The sequence below is a fragment of the Tachyglossus aculeatus genome, chromosome 2 (assembly GCF_015852505.1).
Source record: "Tachyglossus aculeatus isolate mTacAcu1 chromosome 2, mTacAcu1.pri, whole genome shotgun sequence".
NCBI classification, from domain to species: domain Eukaryota; kingdom Metazoa; phylum Chordata; class Mammalia; order Monotremata; family Tachyglossidae; genus Tachyglossus; species Tachyglossus aculeatus.
This window is the reverse complement of record NC_052067.1, coordinates 82014712-82036790: the sequence shown is the minus strand read 5'-3', so window position 1 is coordinate 82036790 and position 22079 is coordinate 82014712. Positions and strand designations below refer to the sequence as shown.

Genomic DNA, 22079 nt, shown 5'->3' with positions numbered 1-22079 from the left:
CAGGGACTGTGTCCAACCTGATTTGTTTGTATCTTCCCCAGCACTTATTATAGTGCTTGGCACACAGTAAGCTCTTAACAAATGCCACATTATTATTATTATTATTAGTATCATTATTATTATTATTATTATTATTATTCTCTGTGCTTCAGTTACCTCATCTGTAAAATGGGGATTAAGACTGTGAGCCCCATGTGGGACAGGGACTGTGTCCAACCTGATTTGTTTGTATCTTCCCCAGCACTTAGTATAGTGCTTGGCACAGAGTAAGCTCTTAACAAATGCCACATTATTATTATTATTATTATTATTATTATTATTATTATTATTATTATTATTATTATTATTTTCTGTGCTTCAGTTACCTCATCTGTAAAATGGGGATTAAGACTGTGAGCCCCATGTGGGACAGGGACTGTGTCCAACCTGATTTGTTTGTATCTTCCCCAGCACTTAGTATAGTGCTTGGCACACAGTATGCGCTTAACAAATGCCACATTATTATTATTATTATTATTATTCTCTGTGTTTCAGTTACCTCATCGGTAAAATGGGGATTAAGACTGTGAGCCCCCTGTGGGACAGGGACTGTGTCCAACCTGATTTGTTTGTATCTTCCCCAGCACTTAGTATAGTGCTTGGCACACAGTAAGCTCTTAACAAATACCTAGTAAGCTCTTAACAAATATCTCTCAAGGCTGTAAGTTCGTTGTGAGCAGGGAATGTGTCTGTTTATTGTTTAGTACAGCGCTCTGCACACAGTAAGCAGTCAATAAATATGACTGAATGAATGAGACGCAAAGGGGATGGTGGGGAAGCAGCGTGGCTCAGTGGAAAGAGCCCGGGCTTTGGAGTCAGAAGTCATGGGTTCAAATCCTAGCTCCGCCGCTTGTCAGCTATGTGACTTTGGGCAAGTTACTTTACTTCTCTGTGCCTCAGTTACCTTATCTGTAAAATGGGGATTAAGATTGTGAACCCCACATGGGACAACCTGATCACCTTGGATCCTCCCCAGCGCTTAGAACAGTGCTTTGCACATAGTAAGTGCTTAACAAATACCAAAATTATTATTATTATTATTATTATATGGCTTCTTCTGGGAAGGCCTCTTGGAAGAGATGTGATTTTAGGGTGACTTTGAAGGTGGGGAGAGTGGTGGACTGTCAGATAATAATAATGATGGCATTTATTAAGCGCTTACTATGTGCAAAGCACTGTCCTAAGCACTGGGGGGATACAAGGTGATCAGGTTGTCCCACGGGGGGCTCACAGTCTTCATCCCCATTTTACAGATGAAGTAACTGAGGCCCAGAGAAGTTAAGTGACTTGCTCAAAGTCACAAAGCAGACAAGTGGTGGAGCCGGGACTTGAACCCATGACCTCTGACTGTAAAAAGCCCGGGCTCTTTCCACAGATATGAAGGGGGAGGGAGTTCCAGGCCTCAGGGTGGGTGAGTGGCAGGATAGACGAGATCCCTTCCCCACAGCACCTGTATATATGTATATATGTTTGTACATATTTATTACTCTATTTATTTATTTATTTATTTTATTTGTACATATCTATTCTATTTATTTTATTTTGTTAGTATGTTTGGTTTTGTTCTCTGTCTCCCCCTTTTAGACTGTGAGCCCACTGTTGGGTAGGGACTGTCTCTATATGTTGCCAATTTGTACTTCCCAAGCGCTTAGTACAGTGCTCTGCACATAGTAAGCGCTCAATAAATACGATTGATGATGATGATGATGATCAAGATGCAGAGAGACAGAGAGTACACTGATGCAAGTGGAGTGGAGTGCATGTGTTTTTTTTTTTTGTCTGTCTCCCCCTTCTAGACTGTGAGCCCGCTGTTGGGTAGGGACCATCTCTATATGTTGCCAACTTGTACTTCCCAAGCGCTTAGTACAGTGCTCTGCACACAGTAAGCACTCAATAAATACGATTGAATGATGAATGAATGAATGAATGAACGAATGAATGAATAGGTTGAGTTGTAGTAGGAGATCAGTGACGTCAGGTAGGAGAGGGAGAACTGACTGAGTACCTTACAGCTGACGGTAAGGAGTTGCTGTCTGATGCGGAGATGGATGCACAACAGTTGGAGATTTTTCATGAGGGGGGAGGTATGGGCAGACTAAGCTTTCATTTCCCCTATTCACCCTCTATTGTGCATCACATTCATTCATTCAATCGTATTTATTGAGCGCTTACTGTGTGCAGAGCACTGTACTAAGCGCTTGGGAAGTACACATCGGCAACAGATAGAGACAATCCCCACCCAACAACGGGCTCACAGTCTAGAAGGGGAAGACGGACAACAAAACAAAACATGTAGACAGGTGTCAAAGTCGTCAGAACATACACACTTGGACCTGATATTCAGCCCACCTCCAAACCACAGCACTGGTGTACATATCCTCACCCCAAACTTCTCACCATTGGCTTGATAGCATTCAATCACCTTGCCCCCTCCTACCTCACCTCCCTACAGCGTGGCTCAGTGGAAAGAGCACAGGCTTTGGAGTCAGAGGTCATGGGTTCAAATCCTGACTCTGCCAACTGTCAGCTGCGTGACTTTGGGCAAGTCACTTAACTTCTCTGGGCCTCAGTTACCTCATCTGTAAAAGGGGGATTAAAATTGTGAGCCCCCCCGTGGGACAACCTGATCACCTTGTAAACTCCCCAGTGCTTAGAACAGTGCTTTGCACATAGTAAGTGCTTAACAAATACCACCATTATTATTATTATTATTACAACACTTCGTACACTTCGCTCCTTTACTACCAACCTTCTCACTGTGCCTCAGTCTCATCTATCTCACCACCAACCCCTTGCCCACATCCTGCCTCTGGTCTGGAATGCCCTCCTTCCTCAAATTCATTCATTCATTCAATCGTATTTATTGAGCGCTTACTGTGTGCAGAGCACTGTACTAAGTGTTTGGGAAGTACAAGTTGGCAACATATAGAGACGGTCCCTACCCAACAGTGGGCTCACAGTCTAGAAGGGGGAGACAGAGAACAAAACAAAATATATTAACAAAATAAAATAAATAGAATAAATATGTACAAATAAAATAAATAGAGTAATAAATACATACAAACATATATACATATATACAGGTGCTGTGGGGAGGGGAAGGAAGTAAGGCGGGAGGGATGGAGAGGGGGAGGAGGGAGAGAGGAAGGAGGGGGCTCAGTCTGGGAAGGCCTCCTGGAGGAGGTGAGCTCTCAGCAGGGCCTTGAAGGGAGGAAGAGAGCTAGCTTGGCAGATGGGCAGAGGGAGGGCATTCCAGGCCCAGGGGATGACGTGGGCCGGGGGTCGATGGCGGGACAGGCGAGAGCGAGGTACAGTGAGGAGATTAGCGGTGGAGGAGCGGAGGTTGCGGGCTGGGCAGTAGAAGGAGAGAAGGGAGGTGAGGTAGGAGGGCGCGAGGTGATGGACAGCCTTGAAGCCGAGGGTGAGGAGTTTTTGCCTGATGCATAGGTTGATGGTAGCCACTGGAGATTTTTGGGGAGGGGAGTAACATGCCCAGAGCGTTTCTGGACAAAGACGATCCGGGCAGCGGTGTGCAGTATGGATTGAAGTGGGGAGAGACAGGAGGATGGGAGATCGGTGAGGAGGCTGATGCAGTAATCCAGATGGGATAGGATGAGAGCTTGAACGAGCAGGGTAGCAGTTTGGATGGAGAGGGAAGGGCGGATCTTGGCAATGTTGCGGAGGTGAGACCGGCAGGTTTTGGTGATGGATTGGATGTGAGAGGTGAATGAGAGAGCGGAGTCGAGGATGACACCAAGGTTGCGGGCTTGTGAGACGGGAAGGATGGTATTGCCGTCAACAGTGATGGGAAAGTCAGGGAGAGGGCAGGGTTTGGGAGGGAAGACAAGGAGTTCAGTCTTGGACATGTTGAGTTTTAGATGGCGGGCAGACATCCAGATGGAGATGTCCTGAAGGCAGGAGGAGATGCGAGCCTGGAGGGAGGGAGAGAGAGCAGGGGCAGAGATGTAGATCTGGGTGTCATCAGCGTAGAGATGATAGTTGAAGACGTGGGAGTCAATGAGTTCACCAAGGGAGTGAGTGTAGATCGAGAACAGATGGGGACCAAGAACTGACCCTACAGTAAGGGGATGGGAGGGGGAGGAGGAGCCCACAAAAGAGACTGAGAATGAATGCCCGGAGAGATAAGAGGAGAACCAGGAAAGGACAGAGTCTGTGAAGCCAAGGTTGGCTAGTGTGTTGAGGAGAAGGGGATGGTCCACAATGTCGAAGGCAGCTGAGAGGTCGAGGAGGATTAGGATAGAGTAGGAGCCATTGGATTTGGCAAGTAGGAGGTCATTGGTGACCTTTGAGAGGGCAGTTTCAGTGGAATTTAGGGGACGGAAGCCAGATTGGAGGGGGTCAAGGAGAGAGTTGGTGTTGAGGAATTCGAGGCAGCATGTGTAGACGACTCATTCAAGGAGTTTGGAAAGGAATGGTAGGAGGGAGATAGGGTGATAACTAGAAAGGGAGGTGGGGTCAAGAGAGGGGTTTTTTAGGATAGGGGAGACGTGGGCATGTTTGAAGGCAGAGGTGAAGGAACCAGTGGAGAGTGAGTGGTTGAAGATGGAAGTTAAGGAGGGAAGGAGGGACGGAGCGAGAGATTTCATAAGATGAGGGAATGGGGTCAGAAGCACAGGTGGCCGGAGTAGCACTTGAGAGGAGGGAGGAGATCTCATCCGAGGATACTGCTGGGAAGGATGGGAGAGTAGCGGATAGGGTTGACAGCCAGGGGGTTGGAGAAGGGGGAGGACTGACTTTGGGGAGCTCAAACCTGATGGAGTTAATTTAATTAATGAAGTAGGAGGCCAGATCGTTGTGGGGGAGGGAAGGAGGAGGGGGAGGAACAGGGGGCCTGAGAAGGGAGTTAAATGTACGGAAGGGCTGACAGGGATGATGGGCATGGGTGTCAATAAGGGAGGAGAAATAGTTTTGTCTGGCAGAGGAGAGGGCAGAGTTAAGGCAGGAAAGGATAAACTTGAAGTGATCGAGGTTGGCAGGGTGTTTAGACTTTCGCCAGCAACGTTCAGCAGCTCGAGCATAACAGTGAAGGAGGCGGAGAGTGGCAGTGATCCAGGGTTGTGGGTTAGTGGTATGAGAGCAGCGAAGGGAAAGGGGAGAGAGGGAGTCGAGCTGAGTAGAGAGGGTAGAGTTGAGAGCAGTAATCTGATCATCGAGATTGGGTAGAGAGAAAAGAGAGGTAAGGTGGGGTGTGAGGCACTCAGAAAGATGGATGGGGTCGAGAGAGCAGAGGTCTCTGTGAGGTAGTAATACACTGCTTAATACCGTACCTAGCACTGAGTAAGTGCTTAACAGACTTCGAAATGTGCTTTGTACACAAAAAAGTAAAGATTACCTGGAGAGTTGGAAAGTTTGGAGAAGAGTTATTTTCCAGGCAGAGGGTGCGGGAGAAGGCGCAGAGTCAGGGATGAAAAACAAAGAAAACGGGAGTAAGCAGAGTCACTTAGTGGAAGGACAGGAAGCAGGAGTAAAGTAGATGTCTACAAGAGGTTGAGAAATTCAGAGAGCGGCATTAGGCAAGGTCTTGAGAACGAGGAGGAATTTTATTTGCTGGATAAATGCTTTAGCATGTCTACGGGCCAAAGGAGGTTCCAGAACTCTTGAAGTAGCTTCACCAGGAACCTGTGTAGATTTGGAACAGAATGGTACATGGTAGTCCAAGACAGAAATCCAGTTAATTTGTTTGATTATTTTTAGAAGTGCAGTTCATAACCACCCCGCAGCTGCGAACATGAGTTCAAACCAACATCAACCAGTTCGAACAAGCCCAGATGATTTGGTTATCTTGTTCCTAGCAATTGTTTGCTTGGCAAGGGTGATTCAGCTCCATTATGCAGCTGACAATTGAGCAATGAAAAACCAAGTGAGGCATGTTTTCTTGAACCAACTTGTATAATAGATCCGTAATTTAGCCCAGTGAAATGCACCCTTCTGTAATAATGGAAGGTCAACACCTCCAGTTCTTCCTTTGCCTGGACACATTTTCAAAGTCAAAGATCACTGGATGTTTTTTCCCTTTGCTTACTCTGCTCCTCTACCAGCAGCGACTCCAGACCATTTTGTTCATGTTTGATTAACTGGTTCAGAAAAGTACTTCCGGGTTTAAGAGTGAGAAGAGAAAATCACCTTGGCATTAAAAAACAGTTTCAAGTGAATCCAGAAATGTAGAAAATTCAAACTTCCAGAAGTGGTTGCTTTGTAAAGACAGTTTATAAAATTTTGTCCCCCTATGCCTAGAAATGTGGCAAAGCATAAAATTGGTGTTCTAAGATTCAAAACAACATAGAATGACATGAAATGTCCATCATTAAAACTACAGTATTTGCCAGAATATTCACCTACATATTAAACTTATCAAAGAGGCCTAATTATGGCAAAGTAACACAACCTACTGGAAAAAGCATGGGCCTAACAGAGTATGAAAGGCTTGCATTCAATCCCAGCTCTGCCACTTTCACTCATTCATTCAATCGTATTTATTGAGCACTTACTGTGCGCAGGGCACTGTACTAAGAGCCTGGAAAGTACGATTCAGCAACTAATAGAGACCAGCCCTGCCCAACAACAGGCTCACAATCTAGAAGGGGGAGAGACAGATATTGAAACAAGTAAACAGGCATCAATAACATCAATATAAATAGGATTATATATATATATATACACACATCATTAATAAAATAGAGTAATAAATATGTACATATATACACAAGTGCTGTGGGGCAGGGAGGGGGACAGAGCAGAGGGAGCAAGTCGGGGTGATAGGGAGGGGAGGAGGAGGAGAGGAAAAGGGGGGCTTAGCCTGGGAAGGCCTCTTGGAGGAGGTGAGCTTTCAGTAGGGCTTTGAAGGGGGGCAGTGTGCTAATTTGGCGGATTTGAGGAGGGAGGACATTCCAGGCCAGAGGTAGGATGAGGCCCAGGGGTCAACGACGGGACAGGCGAGAACAAGGCACAGTGAAAAAGTTTGCGGCAGAGGAGCAGAGTGTGGGGCTAGGCTGTAGAAGGCGAGAAGGGATGTGAGGTAGGAGGGGGCAAGGTGATGGAGAGCTTTGAAGCCAATAGTGAGGAGTTTTTTGCTTGATAGTGAAGAGTTTTTGCACTCGCTTGCTACACGTCCTGAAGAAGTAATAAAATATAAGATGTATATATAAGTACTACAGGCGGGGAGGGAGAAGGGGGTACAAAAGAGTTTAAGTGAGAGTGAAGTGCTGAAGTGGCAGTAGGGTGAGAAATGAGAGATTAGTCAGGGAAGGCTTCCTGGAGGAGATGTTACTCTAGAAGGGCTTTGAAACTGAGGAGAGCAGTGGTCTGTTGATGTGAAGGGAGGAGTGATGGGGATATTTAAATATCCATAAATTATTTATTTGTATTGATTTCTGCCTCCCCCTCTGAATTGTAAGCTCGTATGGGGAGGGAACAGGTCTACCAACTCTGTTCTGTACTCTCCCAAATACTTGGTACAGTACTAAGCACATTAGTAAATGCTCAATAAATACCATTGATTGAAGGAGTTGCAGGCAGAAGGGAGGACATGAGCCAAAGATCAACAGCACGAGGGAAAAGGACGAAGCCAAAACGGTTCTTAGAAGATCCATGTGTAACTCCTGGCCTAACATTCATTTACATGTAGAGGCATGTCATCGGCTTCTGTGTTCACCTTTCTTTGTCTATACTATCAATCATATTTATTGAGCACTTAGTGCAGAACGCTGAACTAAGAGCTTGGAAGAGTATAATAGAGTTGGTAGACACGTTCCCCACCCATAACAGGTTTACAATCTAGATGAAAGCATTTTCTTTCCCAGGCCTCCAAAGATCATTCATTCCATGCACTGCAGAAGGGCCCAACTGTACAAATTCAACCTAATGGGTAAGTCTGGCAGTGAACTTGAGGGGATTATGTTCCCTATGGACTAATAAACTATCCCATTATCTACTGCTTTCTACTACTGATGCCAGAGCCCATGAATATCTCCTCCCACCTCTCCAAATAGTCCTTCTCTGACAGAGTCTCCCTATAGGTATTCCACACCCTCCTTAGAAAATGGATCCACTCTTGTAAGTTTTTCCCATTATTCCATTTTTCTTATCACACTAAACAGACACCAACCCGACACATCTTCCAACTTGGGATACTAATAATAATAATAATGGCATTTATTAAGTGCTTACTATGTGCAAAGCACTGTTCTTAGCACTGGGGAGGTTACAAGGTGATCAGGTTGTCCCACGGGGGGCTCACAGTTTTAATCCCCATTTTACAGATGAGGGAACTGAGGCCCAGAGAAGTGAAGTGACTTGCCTACAGTCACACAGCTGACAGTTGGCGGAGCCGGGATTTGAACCCATGATCTCTGACTCCAAAGCCCGGGCTCTTTCCACTGAGCTGCACTATGGCTTCTCTTCTCTAGAGTTCTTGACCAACGACTAATCATCAGTTGTCCTGCCGTTCCCCAAACTTAATGTGAAGAAAGAAGTCTTTAAGCTCCACTCCTCATTCCTTCCATATAGTCCCATAGTTTAAGACTTTAGAAGCAACATGCTATAGTGGATAGAGCACCGGCCTGGGGGTCAAAGGACCTGGGTTCTAATCCCAGATCCACCACTTGTAGCCTGTGCCACCTTGGGCAAGTCACTTAACATCTCTGTGCCACAATTCCCTCCCTCACCTGTAAAATGGGGATTAAGACTGTGAGCCCCAAGCAGGACCAACACTGTGTCCAAACTGATTAGCTTGTATCGACTTCAGCGCTTAATACAGTGCATAGTAAGCATTTAACAAATATCATGGGGGGAAAAAAAAAGGCTTTTACCCTGACCAGCTTCTCCTTCGCTGTGGGGAGTACCAGTAGCTCTACCACTGGTGATACTCATGATGCTTAACTCATATTTGGATTCTTATGACCTTCTTCCCGCTGATCCCCCAGCCTCAAATCGTCTCGCCCACTAAAAGCATTTCCATCTCTGGGTAGGTCTCTTAGTTCACTGTACAACCCACACCCTTAGCCCAGTTTCTTATTGCCTTTGCCCATATTCCCTTCAAAGCCATTCTGAGGTGAGCTCTGACCTATCCATGCGCTCCCATCATTTCAGTGCCCTCGCTTGGATTTGGTCGGACGTTGCTTCGTGCCACCCCCGACACTGAAATCTCCTTTACCTGCCTCAGGGCCGTTGCTCACCCCGGTGTCGCCTAACTGTGCGAAGCAGCGTGATCTAGTCAAGAGAGCAGGGGCCTGGAAATCAGAAGGACTTGGGTTTTAGTCCCAGCTCTGCCACTTGTTTGTTGTGTCACCTCGGGCAAGTCACTTAACTTCTCTGGACCTCAGTTAACTCAACTGTAAAATGGGAATTAAGGCTGTGAGCCCATTGGGGACATGGACTATGTCCACCCTGATTAGTTTGTATCTACCCCAATGCTTAGTACAGTGCTTGACATATATATTATACTAACAATAATAATAGTAACAACAACAAATGGCAGTTTTTAAAAAACCAAAAACCTGTGATTTCTGAACGACAAACATCTCCTTGGCTGCTCCCTGTTTCCTCTGGGTCCCTGTGCTGGTCTCTCTACAAATGCAATTTTTTTTTATTATTCTTTTGTGGGTGGGCATGGGGTAACCAAAGAGCTTTTGAGCCCGGGTGGCTAGCCCCCAAGGGCCACTGTCCCCTGAGTTGTGGTCATCTTTTTTTAAATTGCAGGGCTGAGACTTTACTGCCACCAAGTCACCCAGGGCATGGCTAAAACAGAAGGAGCTCTAATCTGCAGTGCTTCTGCAGGAAACTGTTGTCTGGGCAGCTTCCCAGCAATGGACTCAACTCCAAGTGGCTTCAGGGCTGGTTGTCTGGGTTTCCTTCAAGGCCTGGGGCTTGAATCGTCTCTCTGTTGGGAGACTCAGCTGAAGACAAGTCAGAGCCTTTGGTGACAGGCCTATAATTCACATGGAGCAGCGAGCCAGGGGTAGATGGAAGGTCACAGCCTGTTGCTGGAGAATTAATCAACCAATTAATTGTATTTATTAAGCACTTACTGAGTGCAGAGCACTCTACGGAGCTCTTGGGAGAGTACAAAATAACAGACTTGGTAAACATGCTTCCTGCATCCTTAACCCTGGAAATGTGCTCCCAGGTCCAGATGAACACAATCTGATCTCCAGCATCAGCTCTGTCACAGTGTTCTTATATTTTATCTGTATATAGGTGAGGGTAACAGTTATAAAAACTCTGTTACAATTTTCTTGGAAACATGTCAGGCAGAAACTCCTCACCCTGGGCTTCAAGGCTGTCCATCACCTCGCCCCCTCCTACCTCACCTCCCTTCTCTCCTTGTCCAGCCCAGCCCACACCCTCCGCTCCTCCGCCGCTAATCTCCTCACCGTACCTTGTTCTCGCCTGTCCCGCCATCGACCCCTGGCCCACGTCATCCCCCGGGCCTGGAATGCCCTCCCTCTGCCCATCCGCCAAGCTACCTCTCTTCCTCCCTTCAAGGCCCTGCTGAGAGCTCATCTCCTCCAGGACGCCTTCCCAGACTGAGCCCCTTCCTTCCTCTCCTCCTTGTCCCCCTCTCCATCCCCCTGATCTTACCTCCTTCCCTTCCCCACAGCACCTGTATATATGTATATATGTTCGTACATATTTATTACTCTATTTATTTATTTATTTTACTTGTACATATCTATTCTATTTATTTTATTTTGTTAGTATGTTTGGTTTTGTTCTCTGTCTCCCCCTTTTAGACTGTGAGCCCACTGTTGGGTAGGGACTGTCTCTATATGTTGCCAATTTGTACTTCCCAAGCGCTTAGTACAGTGCTCTGCACATAGTAAGCGCTCAATAAATACGATTGATGATGATGATGATGTCTACCATCTCTGTTCTACTGTACTCTCCCAAGCACGTAGTACAGTGTTCAGCACATACTGAGCTCTCAATAAATACCATTGATTGATTGATTCTTGCTTTAAGGTGCCTCTCCCTATGGCATCACACCTAGGCTGGTCTCTCTAAATTCTCTGATGTGAATGCTCTTTTACACTTTGTTTCAGCGTCCTGAGCTAAAGCCATATTTCCCCCTCCCCAACAAACATGTAATCCACATTGTCACATTATTCATAAACTCACCGCAATGTTTTCTTGAGAATTTGCCTTCTTCTTCGGTTTCTTCTTGTCAGTTGTTAAAGCAGCATGGCTCCTGAAGAGTTCTTCGAAACGAACCTTGGTTTTCGCCTTTGCTTCACTTTCCACTACAAAAAATCAGGGGAATTTCTGTCACTTCCTCCAACAATTATAACAGAGCTGTACGTGACTCTATTGTTCTGAAAGTTAACTGTCCTATTGTGAAAATCAGAATATTTTTCTTAGCGATGCATACCATTAATAAATTTTAAGGTATAATGTCTAGTTAATCCTGCAGGCTCTCAAATGGTCACATAGGTAATTGCTCCTAAACAGCAAACATAAAGTTACGTATGCGTTAAAATGTCAAAAAAGATTTGAGGCACTAAAGACGTGCACTGGATTTAAAAACACCCTTTAAAAGAGTGGACCTTTAAAGGAAATATTTAACTTCTGAAACATTTCCAAAAAACCAGTTTTAAAAGATGTTGGGGTGACTGTTTCGTAGAGCCTATTCAAAGATGGCGGATGATGAGGGCCCATTTTTTAATTCACGACCTCCAGTTTTGTCTGAGCCTCTCGGATGCTTCGGTGCCACTTTTTGTCTCAGATTAGACTGTGAGCCCACTGTTGGGTAGGGACTGTCTCTATATGTTGCCAATTTGTACTTCCCAAGCGCTTAGTACAGTGCTGTGCACACAGTAAGCGCTCAATAAATACGATTGATGATGATTAAGGGAAGCGAGCTCACCCATCTCCAACTACAGCCCACACACTCCTAGCACCAGTTTACTCACTGTGCCCCGAGCTCGTCTATCTCGCCGCCAACCTCTTTCCCACATCTTCCCCCTAGTCTGGGGCTCCTTCTCCATCCATAATATGCCAGACTCACGTTCTCCATCTTCTTTGTTTTAGTAAGATCACATCTCCTCCAAGGGGCCTTGCCCAATTAAATCCTCTTTTCCCCAGCTTGCTCTCCCTTCTGCATCATCTATACGCTTGGATCTGTGACCTTTGGATATTTGATATTTGCCCTGCCCCAACTAAACAGCAATTATGTACAGATATTTAAATTATATATTATAAATTACTTATTTATATTAATGTCCATCTCCCCCCTAGCCTGTGAGCTTGTTATGGGCAGGGAACGTGACAGCTAATTCTGTTGTATTGTACCTTCCCAAGACCTCTCTGCATAAAGTAAGTGCACCATAAATACTGATGATTGATTGAGTGAGTGGTTCATATGATTTGAAAAGGTAGTGGGTATTCTCCCCAACTAAACTGTACTCACCTTGTGGGCAAGGATCATGTCTACTAACTCTATTATAGTCTCTCAAGTGCTCAGTACAGTGCTCAGCACACAGTAAACTTTCAAAAATGCCACTGACTGATTTACTGATCAATTGGCAGGGGGGCAGGGCAGGGGGAAGAGCACAGAGCATGGTGCGTACAAGACTCTGTGTGCTAATCTGGTTTTTAATCCCAGCTCCGCCACCTGCCCGCTGCGTGACCTTGGCCATGTCACTTCACTTCTCTGTGCCTCAGTTACCTCATCTGTGAAACGGGGACTGTGTATCCCATGTGGGACATGGACTGTGTCCAACCTGATTAGCTTATATCTACCCCAGCGCTTAGTACAGTGCCCGGCTCAAAGTGAGTGCTTAAGAAATATAATAGAAAAAATTAATTAACATTTGCTCTCCTTCCTCGTTTCCCACTGTCATCGCTGTCACTTCTCACTTGGAAACTGAGGCAGGGGCTGAACAAGATGGAAACACTTATTAATTGGCAGGGAATGTGTCTCCTAATTTCTCTTGTATTGTACTCTCTCCAGTGCTTAAATGAGTGCTCTTCACATAGTAAGCGCTCAGTAAACACCATTGATTGATTGATGATGGAGGAATTCATCGAAGCACCAATTCTTCAACTACATTTTCTTTGGTTCCTGCCCAGTTGAGCTCATGCAACTACAGGAATCAAGTAGGATTGCATGAAATCCATGAAAGCATGCATTATAAAGATATACCTATGTCTCTGATATTCATTCTCTCCTTACTAGTATTTACTGGAGGAATTAAAGTTTAAAAGGGAATGAGCAGTTGAATGATATGATACATCTTTGTTTTGTAAAATGCTTACCCGTTGGCATTTTAAATATTTATAATGTTGATGATCAACGTGAAGTGTTGAAGCAATCAGCACACTCAGCAGCCTGGAAAAACAGTAAATAAAAACATCTATGTGAAATGAAGACAGATGCAGACAAGTGAACAAAACTCTCACTACGTGACGATTAAGCAATTTCAACTACTCTCTCAGGCTCCCTTTGAAGCCACATAATAAATCTCTACTTTAAGGTATTAATGATTAAATTGAAACAGAAGAATCACCTCAAAGGGGCTATTTCAGCAATCTCTCTAATAATAATAATGGTATTTGTTAAGTGCTTACTAGGTACCAAGCACTGTTTTAAGCACTGGGGTAGATACAAGGTAATCAGGTTGTCCCACATGGGGCTCTCAGTGTTAATCCCCATTTTACAGATGAGGTAACTGAGGTCCAGAGAAGTGAAATGACATGCCCAAGGTCACACAGCAGACAAGTGGTGGAGCCGGGATTAGAACCCATGTCCTCTGACTCCCAAGCCCAGGCTCTTGCCATGAAGCCACGCTGCAATTTCTCTGCGACTCGTTCACAAGTAAGAAAAGTGCATAGAACTGTAGTCAGCATCTGGGAGTCCCAGGAGACACGATATGGAGAAATCATGTTGCCAAAACAATGGATCTCAGTCTGAATCCCCGTTTAACAGATGGGGTAACTGAGGCCCAGAGAATTAGGTGACTTACCCAAGGTCACACAGCAGACAAGTGTTGGAGTCAGAATTAGAACTCAGGTCCTTCTGACTGCCAGGCCACTAGGCCACGTTACTTCCCATGTTGGGAGAAATCTTTCACAGATGCCATCATAAAGATATTTTTCTCAAATACAAATACCTATTCATTGTTATATCCAGCATGAGCCCTCTTTGCCACTCATTGCTCTTTTACTGAATTAAATGCCAGTACAAAAAGAAACGTAAAGTACTATCAAATAGCGCTGAGGCAGTGACTGGGGAGCGGAACAGCATCCTATCTTGATCCACTGACACCACACACAATGCATCCGACCATTTCTTTCTTCTCCCCCTCTACTTGGGAGAACTTGTGAATCCTGGGACCAAAATGGGGCACCTAAGTGAGCAAATACTCTATTAAACAGTATAGGAGAAGAGGACCAGGTGGAAGAAGGGGAAGAAAGGGGGAGAGAAATGGGTAGCCCTCCTTCACTCTTCTCCCACTCCCTTCTACCCCAACTTGACTTACTCCCTTTATTCATCCCCTCTCCCAGCCCCACAGCACTTATGTACATATCTGTGACTTTATTTATTTACATTAATGCCTATCTCCCCTTCTAGACCATAACCTCATTGTGAGCAGAGAATGTGTCTGTTATATTGTACTCTCCCGAGCAGTTAATACAGTGCTCTGCACATGGTAAGTGCTCAAAAAATGCAATTGACTGAAAGATCTGTAAGAAAGAGAGAGGATTTGGTGGCAAAGTAGAATCTGAAAATCTCAAACCCTGAGGTCCTAACTTGCAGCCATCCAAATGCAGCCTAAAATAAAAGAGCTTTTTAGGGATCACTACTTTTTCTACTGATGTGTCTCTGAAAATAATTCAGAATTACAATACTTTGAAATGAAAATGAATACATGAATTTGTGAGTTTTGTTATGGGCAGGGAATGTGTCTACCAACTCTGTTGTACCGTACTCTCCCAAGCACTTAAATCAGTGCTCTGCACACAGCAAGGACTCAAAAAATACCATTGCCTGATTGATTAGGAACATGTACATATCAAAGATTGTATGTCCCATGTGGGACAGGGATTGTGTCTGATCTGATAACTTTTATTTATTCCAGCACTTAAACCAGCGCTCCATACATAGTAAGTGCTTAAAAGATGTTATTATTATAATTATAAATACTAGGCAATTAGAATTACAATGGACCATATACCATATGCTATCTAAAACTACTCCCTATGTTATGTCAGGATATATTTTTATGGACTGTAAATTAAAATAATTTATACACAAAATATATTTTCTAACAATTGTCACAAAAATACAAATTGTCAATTCTATGGCGTTTCCAGTGACAGTGTATAGATCCAAAAGCTAGACAGTGAAAAAACGGGATAGAAAGAGCATCGATTCTTTTGAAATGTAGTGTTGGAGAATGCTTTTCTGAATACCATGGACTGCCCAAAAAAACAAAACAAATGGATTTTGGAGCAAATTAAACCAACGTGGTCTTTGGCAGGCCAAATGACTTGACTTGGATTAGCATATTTGGAACACATAATCAGGTGGACTAACTCTCTGGAGAAGACCCTAATGCTAGGAAAAGTCTACGGAAAACATAGAAGAGGCAGACCAGCAGCTAGATGGATAGAGACCATAACGATAATGGAAGAACATTTAGAAAGGCTATGGATCATGGCAAAAAACAGGACGTTCTGGAAAAAATACATCAACAGAGTCGCTATGATTTGGAAACGACTCAACAGTACTTGAGGAAAATAATAATAATAAATTTCTATTTTTATAATTTGACAAAGTTCTACAGTCATTTAACTACTGTTAGACTTAAATGATAGTACTTTTCCATAAAATAGCAAATACAGCCAACTCTCAATTGAATGGGACTATATCACGAAAATTGTAATTTTTGGATAAACCACAAACCTCATTTGAGTCATTGATTTCAAACTCCTCCTCAACCAAGCCATTTATCCTAACAAGCAGAAAAACTTGTTGGCTTTCATTTCATATCCTTTTATTTTCCCTTGCTAATCCCCAGATTCAACAACAAAAAAAACTGGATACAAACTTATCTTTAGAGTCGTGACATACCACAAAAACAATCCATATCTCTGAGGCACTGCACTGCTTTTCATTAAACATTCTGTAAAAAATCACTATTCTATTACTAACCTTAAAAGGTTTTCCTGAAAACTGGAAATTAAAATAGTTCTGACATCTGAGTAGGTTACAAAGAAAACAGTCCCCAAACTCACTAAATCATACTGAGACCTCACAGGAAAAATATCACCACAAAAAAGTAAGGAAAAACCAGAAATGGAAGTCACAAAGTCGCCTCTGTGCAAGATTCCCTTCCTCATGAGAAGCAGCTTCTGCCTGAAAATATTGCTTAGATTAACTGTTAACTTCCTGTGGAAAGTATCAAAAACCCCATTATGAGGAGTGGAGTTCTTGCAAAACCCTACATCAATCAATTAATGGCATTTATTGAGTGTTTACTGCATGTCGAGCACTGTACTAAGTGCTTGAGAAAGCACAATACAATAGAATTGGTAGACACATTCTCTGCCCACAAGGAGCTCAAAACTTAGAGGAGACAGACATTAAAATAGTTTATGGAATAATTGATTAATAATAATAGTATATATTAAGCACTTTTTATGTGCCAAGTGTTGTACTAAGCAATGGGGTGGATATAAGATAATCAGGTCCCACATGGCGTTCACAGTTTAGGTAAAAGAGAGAACAGGTATCGAATCCCCATTTTGCCGATGAGGGAATTCAGGCACAGAGAAGCTAAGTGACTTGCCTAAGGTCATACAGCTTGGCACATGGTAGGATCAGGATTAGAACCCAGATCTTCTGACTCTCAGGGCCATGCTCTTTCCACTAGGCCAAGTTGCTTCTTTATCTATAAGTGCTATGGAACTGAGGGTAGGGTGCATATCAAGTGCTTAATGTATATATATCCAATTACATAGGTAACACTATGAGGGGAAGACAGAGGAGGAATCAATCAATCAATCAATCGCATTTATTGAGCGCTTACTGTGTGCAGAGCACTGTACTAAGCGCTTGGGAAGTACAAGTTGGCAACATATAGAGACAGTCCCTACCCAACGGGAATAAAGGCCTAAGTCTGGGAAGGCCTCTGGGAGGAAATGAGAGTTTAGGAGGGTTTTGAAAATGGACAGAGTAGAGGATATGAAGCAGGAGGGAGTTATTGGCCTGAAAGAGAATGTGAGCACTAAGGGATGGGGTGGGAGGTGCAGGTGGAAGGGGTTGATTTTGAGAGAAGGTGAAAGAGTTGAAGATGGGACAGAAGGAGGGAAAGACTGGAGTTCCATAATTACTCTACTATTGTATTTGAATCCAAGGGAATCAGCTCTTTATTGGAAAGGATCAGGTCTACCGTTTTGGTTACATTATCTCTCTCCCAGGGAATAGGGCTCTGCGCATAGTAAGTGCTTAATCAATCAATCAATCGTATTTATTGAGCGCTTACTGTGTGCAGAGCCCCCTCGTCCCCCTCTCCATCCCCCATCTTACCTCCCTCCCTCCCCCACAGCACCTGTATATATGTATATATGTTTGTACATATTTTTTTACTCTATTTATTTATTTATTTAATTTATTTGTACATATCTATTCTATTTATTTTATTTTGTTAGTATGTTTGGTTTTGTTCTCTGTCTCCCCCTTTTAGACTGTGAGCCCACTGTTGGGTAGGGACTGTCTCTATATGTTGCCAATTTGTACTTCCCAAGCGCTTAGTACAGTGCTCTGCACATAGTAAGCGCTCAATAAATACGATTGATGATGATGATGATGATGTACTAAGCGCTTGGGGATTGATTAGACTGATCATCACACCACCACCATTTATTGGACACCAACTATGGGCAGAGCACGGTACTATACCACACTAATAATAATAATGATAATAGCATTTATTAAGCACTTACTGTGTGCAAAGCACTGATCTAAGTGCTGGGGAGGTTACAAGGTGATCAGGTCATCCCACAGAGGGCTCACAGTCTTAATCCCCATTTTACAGATGAGGTAACTGAGGCACAGAGAAGTCACGTGACTTGCCCAAAGTCACACAGCTGACAATTGGCGGAGTCGGGGTTTGAACCCATGACCTCTGACTCCAAAGTCCGTGCTCTTTTCCAATGAGCCACGCTGCTTCACTAGGAGGTAAGGGATCAAAAAAGAAAAGGAAGTAGTCTGCCTATAGCATTTTCATTTCCTTCTGATCAAAGTCCTACAGCCAAGTTCCCTAAGGATCCTCCTGATCCAGTGCACCAGATCTGTATTCTCTTCTGTAGGTTTTCCAATTTAGCATCCTGGGGGGGAGGGACAAGCTTCCAGAAATCTGCTTTTTCTTCACCAGAACCAGTTTTAATGGAAACATGCTGGACTCTATCATATATATAAATCGGTTTAATTCTGTGTTAACAAGAGAACTATGAGAATGGGCACATCTAGAGCCTCCTCAAAGCAGTACTTGTCTGCTGTGTGGCCTTGGACAAGGCAAAGGCAGTGTGGCTCAGCGGAAAGAGCCCTGGCCTTGGAGTCAGAGGTCATGGATTCAAACCCCGGCTCCACCAATTGCCAGCTCTGTGACTTTGGGCAAGTCACTTAACTTCTCTGGGCCTCAGTTACCTCATCTGTAAAGTGGGGATTAAGACTGTGAGCCCCCCATGGGACAACCTGATCACCTTGTAACCTCCCCAGCGCTTAGAACAGTGCTTTGCACATAGTAAGTGCTTAATAAATGCCATCAATATTATTATTATTCTCTGGGCCTCAGTTACCTCATCTGTAAAGTGGGGATTGACCTGTGAACCCCACTTGGGACAGGGACTGTGTCCAACCTGGGTTGCTTGTATACCACCCCAACACTTAGTACAGTGCTTGGCACATAGTAAGCACTTAACAAATACTATTATCATTATTACCAAAAGATTAACAAATACCACTACTATTATTGATTTAATTATAAAATAAGCCAACTTGAAGGGGTCTTGTCTTAGGCTGATTTTTTTTTACTTTTTTTTAGTATTTTTTAAATGCTTATTCTGTTCCAGGCACTGAACTAAGCACTGGTAATCGGCAGGAGTTGGACACAGTTCCTGTCCCATACAGAGCTCAGTCTTGATCCCCATTTTGCAGGTGGGGAACTGAGGTAGAGAGAGGTTAAGTGACTTGCCCAAGGTCACACAGCAGACAAGTGGCCAGAGTGGAATTAGCACCCAGGTCCTCTGAGTCCTAGATCTGTGCTCTTTCCACTAGGCCACGCTGCACTTGGTTGGTTTGGGGACCAGACGGATGTATATATGATTGTACATATTTATTACTCCATTTATTTTACTTGTACATATCTATTGTATTTATTTTATTTTGTTAATTTGTTTGGTTTTGTTCTCTGTCTCCCCCTTCTAGACTGTGAGCCCACTGTTGGGTAGGGACTGTCTCTATATGTTGCCAACTTGTACTTCCCAAGCGCTTAGTACAGTGCTCTGCACACAGTAAGCGCTCAATAAATACGATTGATTGATTGATTGCCCTAGGAGCTTAGCTTGAGCTCAGCCAGAAATAAGCCTTTAGCTCGTCTGAGCTTGGGAGCGAAGGCGGGTGACATTTGTTTTCCATCCTCACTGAGCATCTCTCCAAGCGTGCCCTCCCAGTAACGGTGGAGGACTGTGCCCTTTGAGAAAGTTCCACTAACTATTTGGAGAAGCATCCTGGCTTAGTGGAAAGAGCATCATCATCATCAAGCATCATCAATCGTATTTATTGAGTGCTTACTGTGTGCAGAGCACTGTACTAAGCGCTTGGGAGGTACAAATTGGCAACATACAGAGACAGTCCCTACCCAACAGTGGGCACACACAAGCTTGGGGGTCAGAGGACATGGGTTCTAATGCCGGCTCCGCCACTTGTCTGCTGTGTGACCTTGGGCAAGCCACTTAACTTCTCTGTGCCTCAGTCACCTCATCTATAAAACGGGGATTAAGACTGTGAGCCCCAAGTAGGAGAACCCGATTACCTTGCATCTACCCCAGCAGCACTCAGAACAGCGCTTGGCCCATAGTGAGCGCTTAATATTCATCCATTCAATGGTATTTATTTAGCGCTTACTGTGTGCAGAGCACTGTACTAAGCGCTTGGGAAGTACAAGTCGGCAGTAATTATAATTATTATTATTATTTCGAGCCACGGGGGTTCCCTTTCGGCCCCCGCAGAGAAACTTTTCTGAGCCTGCAAGCTGGTCGTGTGTCCCAACTTTGTCCTGGGCTCTCCCGAGCGCTTAGCCCAGCGCCCTGCGGGGCTCAGACGGCCACTACAGCGCTTGGCACATAGTAAGCGCTTAACAGACACTATCATTATTACGATTACCGCCCGATCCATCGCGGCCTCTCCCCACGGGAGCGTGCAGGGCCTGGCCAGCCCCACAGGGACATACTCACACGGGAAGGGCGGGGAGGGACCAGAGCGGTGCCGGCGCCGGAGGATGGAGGAGGATGGAGGAGGAGGATGAAGGAGGATGGAGGAGGATGGAGGAGGATGGAGAAGGAGACCGCGGACGGCGCAGGACCAAAAAAGGGACGGCAGGGTGCCCTCGCTCAGCGCCTCCGAGGATGGGGGCGGGAGGGAGGGGAGCGGTACATCTCCCGCGGATGACGCCTCCGTTGCCCCTAGCAACGAGGGGAAGGACCAGATCAGCGCTGGAGCAGCGAAGCGCCTTCACTTAGCGCTGCCGGAGAGGTGGGGCACAAGTGGACGGAAGGAAGGAAGGAAGGGAGGAAGGGGGGAGAGATGGCCGCGGCACCGCTCCCTTTCGTCATCCGCGGATGACGCTTCCGTTGCCCCTAGCAACGAGGGGAGGGACCACAGCAGCGCTGGAGCAGCGAGGCGCTCTCACTTAGCGCCGCTGGAGAGGCGGGGCACAGGAGGAAGGGAGGAAGGGAGAGAGGGGCTGCGGCGCCGCCCCCTTTCATCATCCGCCGATGACGCTTCCGTTGCCCCTAGCAACGAGGGGAGGGACCACAGCAGCGTTGAAGCAGTGAAGCGCTCTCACTTAGCGTCGCTGGAGAGACGGGAAAAGGAAGGAAGGGAGGAAGGAAGGGAAGGGAGGGAGGGGCTGCAGCACCGTCCCCTTTCGTCATCCGCGGATGACGCTTCCGTTGCCCCTAGCAACGAGGGGAGGGACCACAGCAGCGTTGAAGCAGTGGAGCGCTCTCACTTAGCGTCGCTGGAGAGACGGGACAGGGGAGGAAAGAAGGGAGGAAGGGGCTGCGGCACCGTCCTCTTTCGTCATCCGCGGATGACGCTTCCGTTGCCCCTAGCAACGAGGGGAGGGACCACAGCAGCGTTGAAGCAGTGAAGCGCTCTCAGAGTCGCTGGAGAGATGGGACAGGGGATGGAAGAAGGGAGGGAGGAAGGGGCTGCGGCACCGCCCCCTTTTATCATCCGCGGATGACGCTTCCGTTGCCCCTAGCAACGAGGGGAGGGACCACAGCAGCGTTGAAGCAGTGGTGCAATCTCAGTTAGCGTCGCTGGAGAGATGGGACAGGGGAGGGAAGAAGGGAGGAAGGGGCTGTGGCACCGCCCCCTTTTACCATCAGCGGATAACGCTTCCGTTGCCCCTAGCAACGAGGGGAGGGACCACAGCAGCGATGAAGCAGTGAAGTGCTCTCAGCGTCGCTGGAGAGATGGGACAGGGGAGGGAGGTAGGGAGGGGCTGCGGCACCGCCCCCTTTCGTCATCCGCGGCTGACAATTCCGTTGCCCCTAGCAACGAGGGGAGGGACCACAGCAGCGCCGGAGCAGCGGAGCTCTCTCAGCGCCGCTGGAGAGGCGGGAGGGAGGAAGGGGCTGCGGCACCGCCCCCTTCCATCACCCGCGGAGGACCCTTCCGTTCATTCATTCAATCGTATTTATTGAGCGTTTACTATGTGCAGAGCACTGGACTAAGCGCTTGAGAAGTACAAGTTGGCAACAAGTTGGCTTGCAACGCTCACCTCTATTCCAAA

At 45.7% G+C, this 22079-nt stretch overlaps 1 protein-coding gene across 4 annotated transcripts in view; it reads right to left on the bottom strand.

The window, feature by feature from the left end:
- Nucleotides 1–21744, bottom strand: part of AHI1 (Abelson helper integration site 1) — a 261125-nt gene extending 239381 nt beyond the window's left edge. For 3 of the 4 annotated variants that reach the window (XM_038772621.1, XM_038772639.1, XM_038772648.1), the window contains exons 1-3: nt 20515–21052; nt 13312–13384; nt 11176–11297 (exon numbers count right to left, since the gene is read on the bottom strand). In XM_038772621.1, coding sequence (XP_038628549.1) covers nt 11176–11297; nt 13312–13321 — 132 coding nt within the window. In that variant the 5' untranslated portion in view covers nt 13322–13384; nt 20515–21052. Of the gene's footprint in view, nt 1–11175; nt 11298–13311; nt 13385–20514; nt 21053–21666 lie in introns of those variants that run through there. The other variant, XM_038772630.1, reaches the window with a different exon arrangement.
- Between the last annotated feature and the right edge of the window lie 335 nt (nt 21745–22079).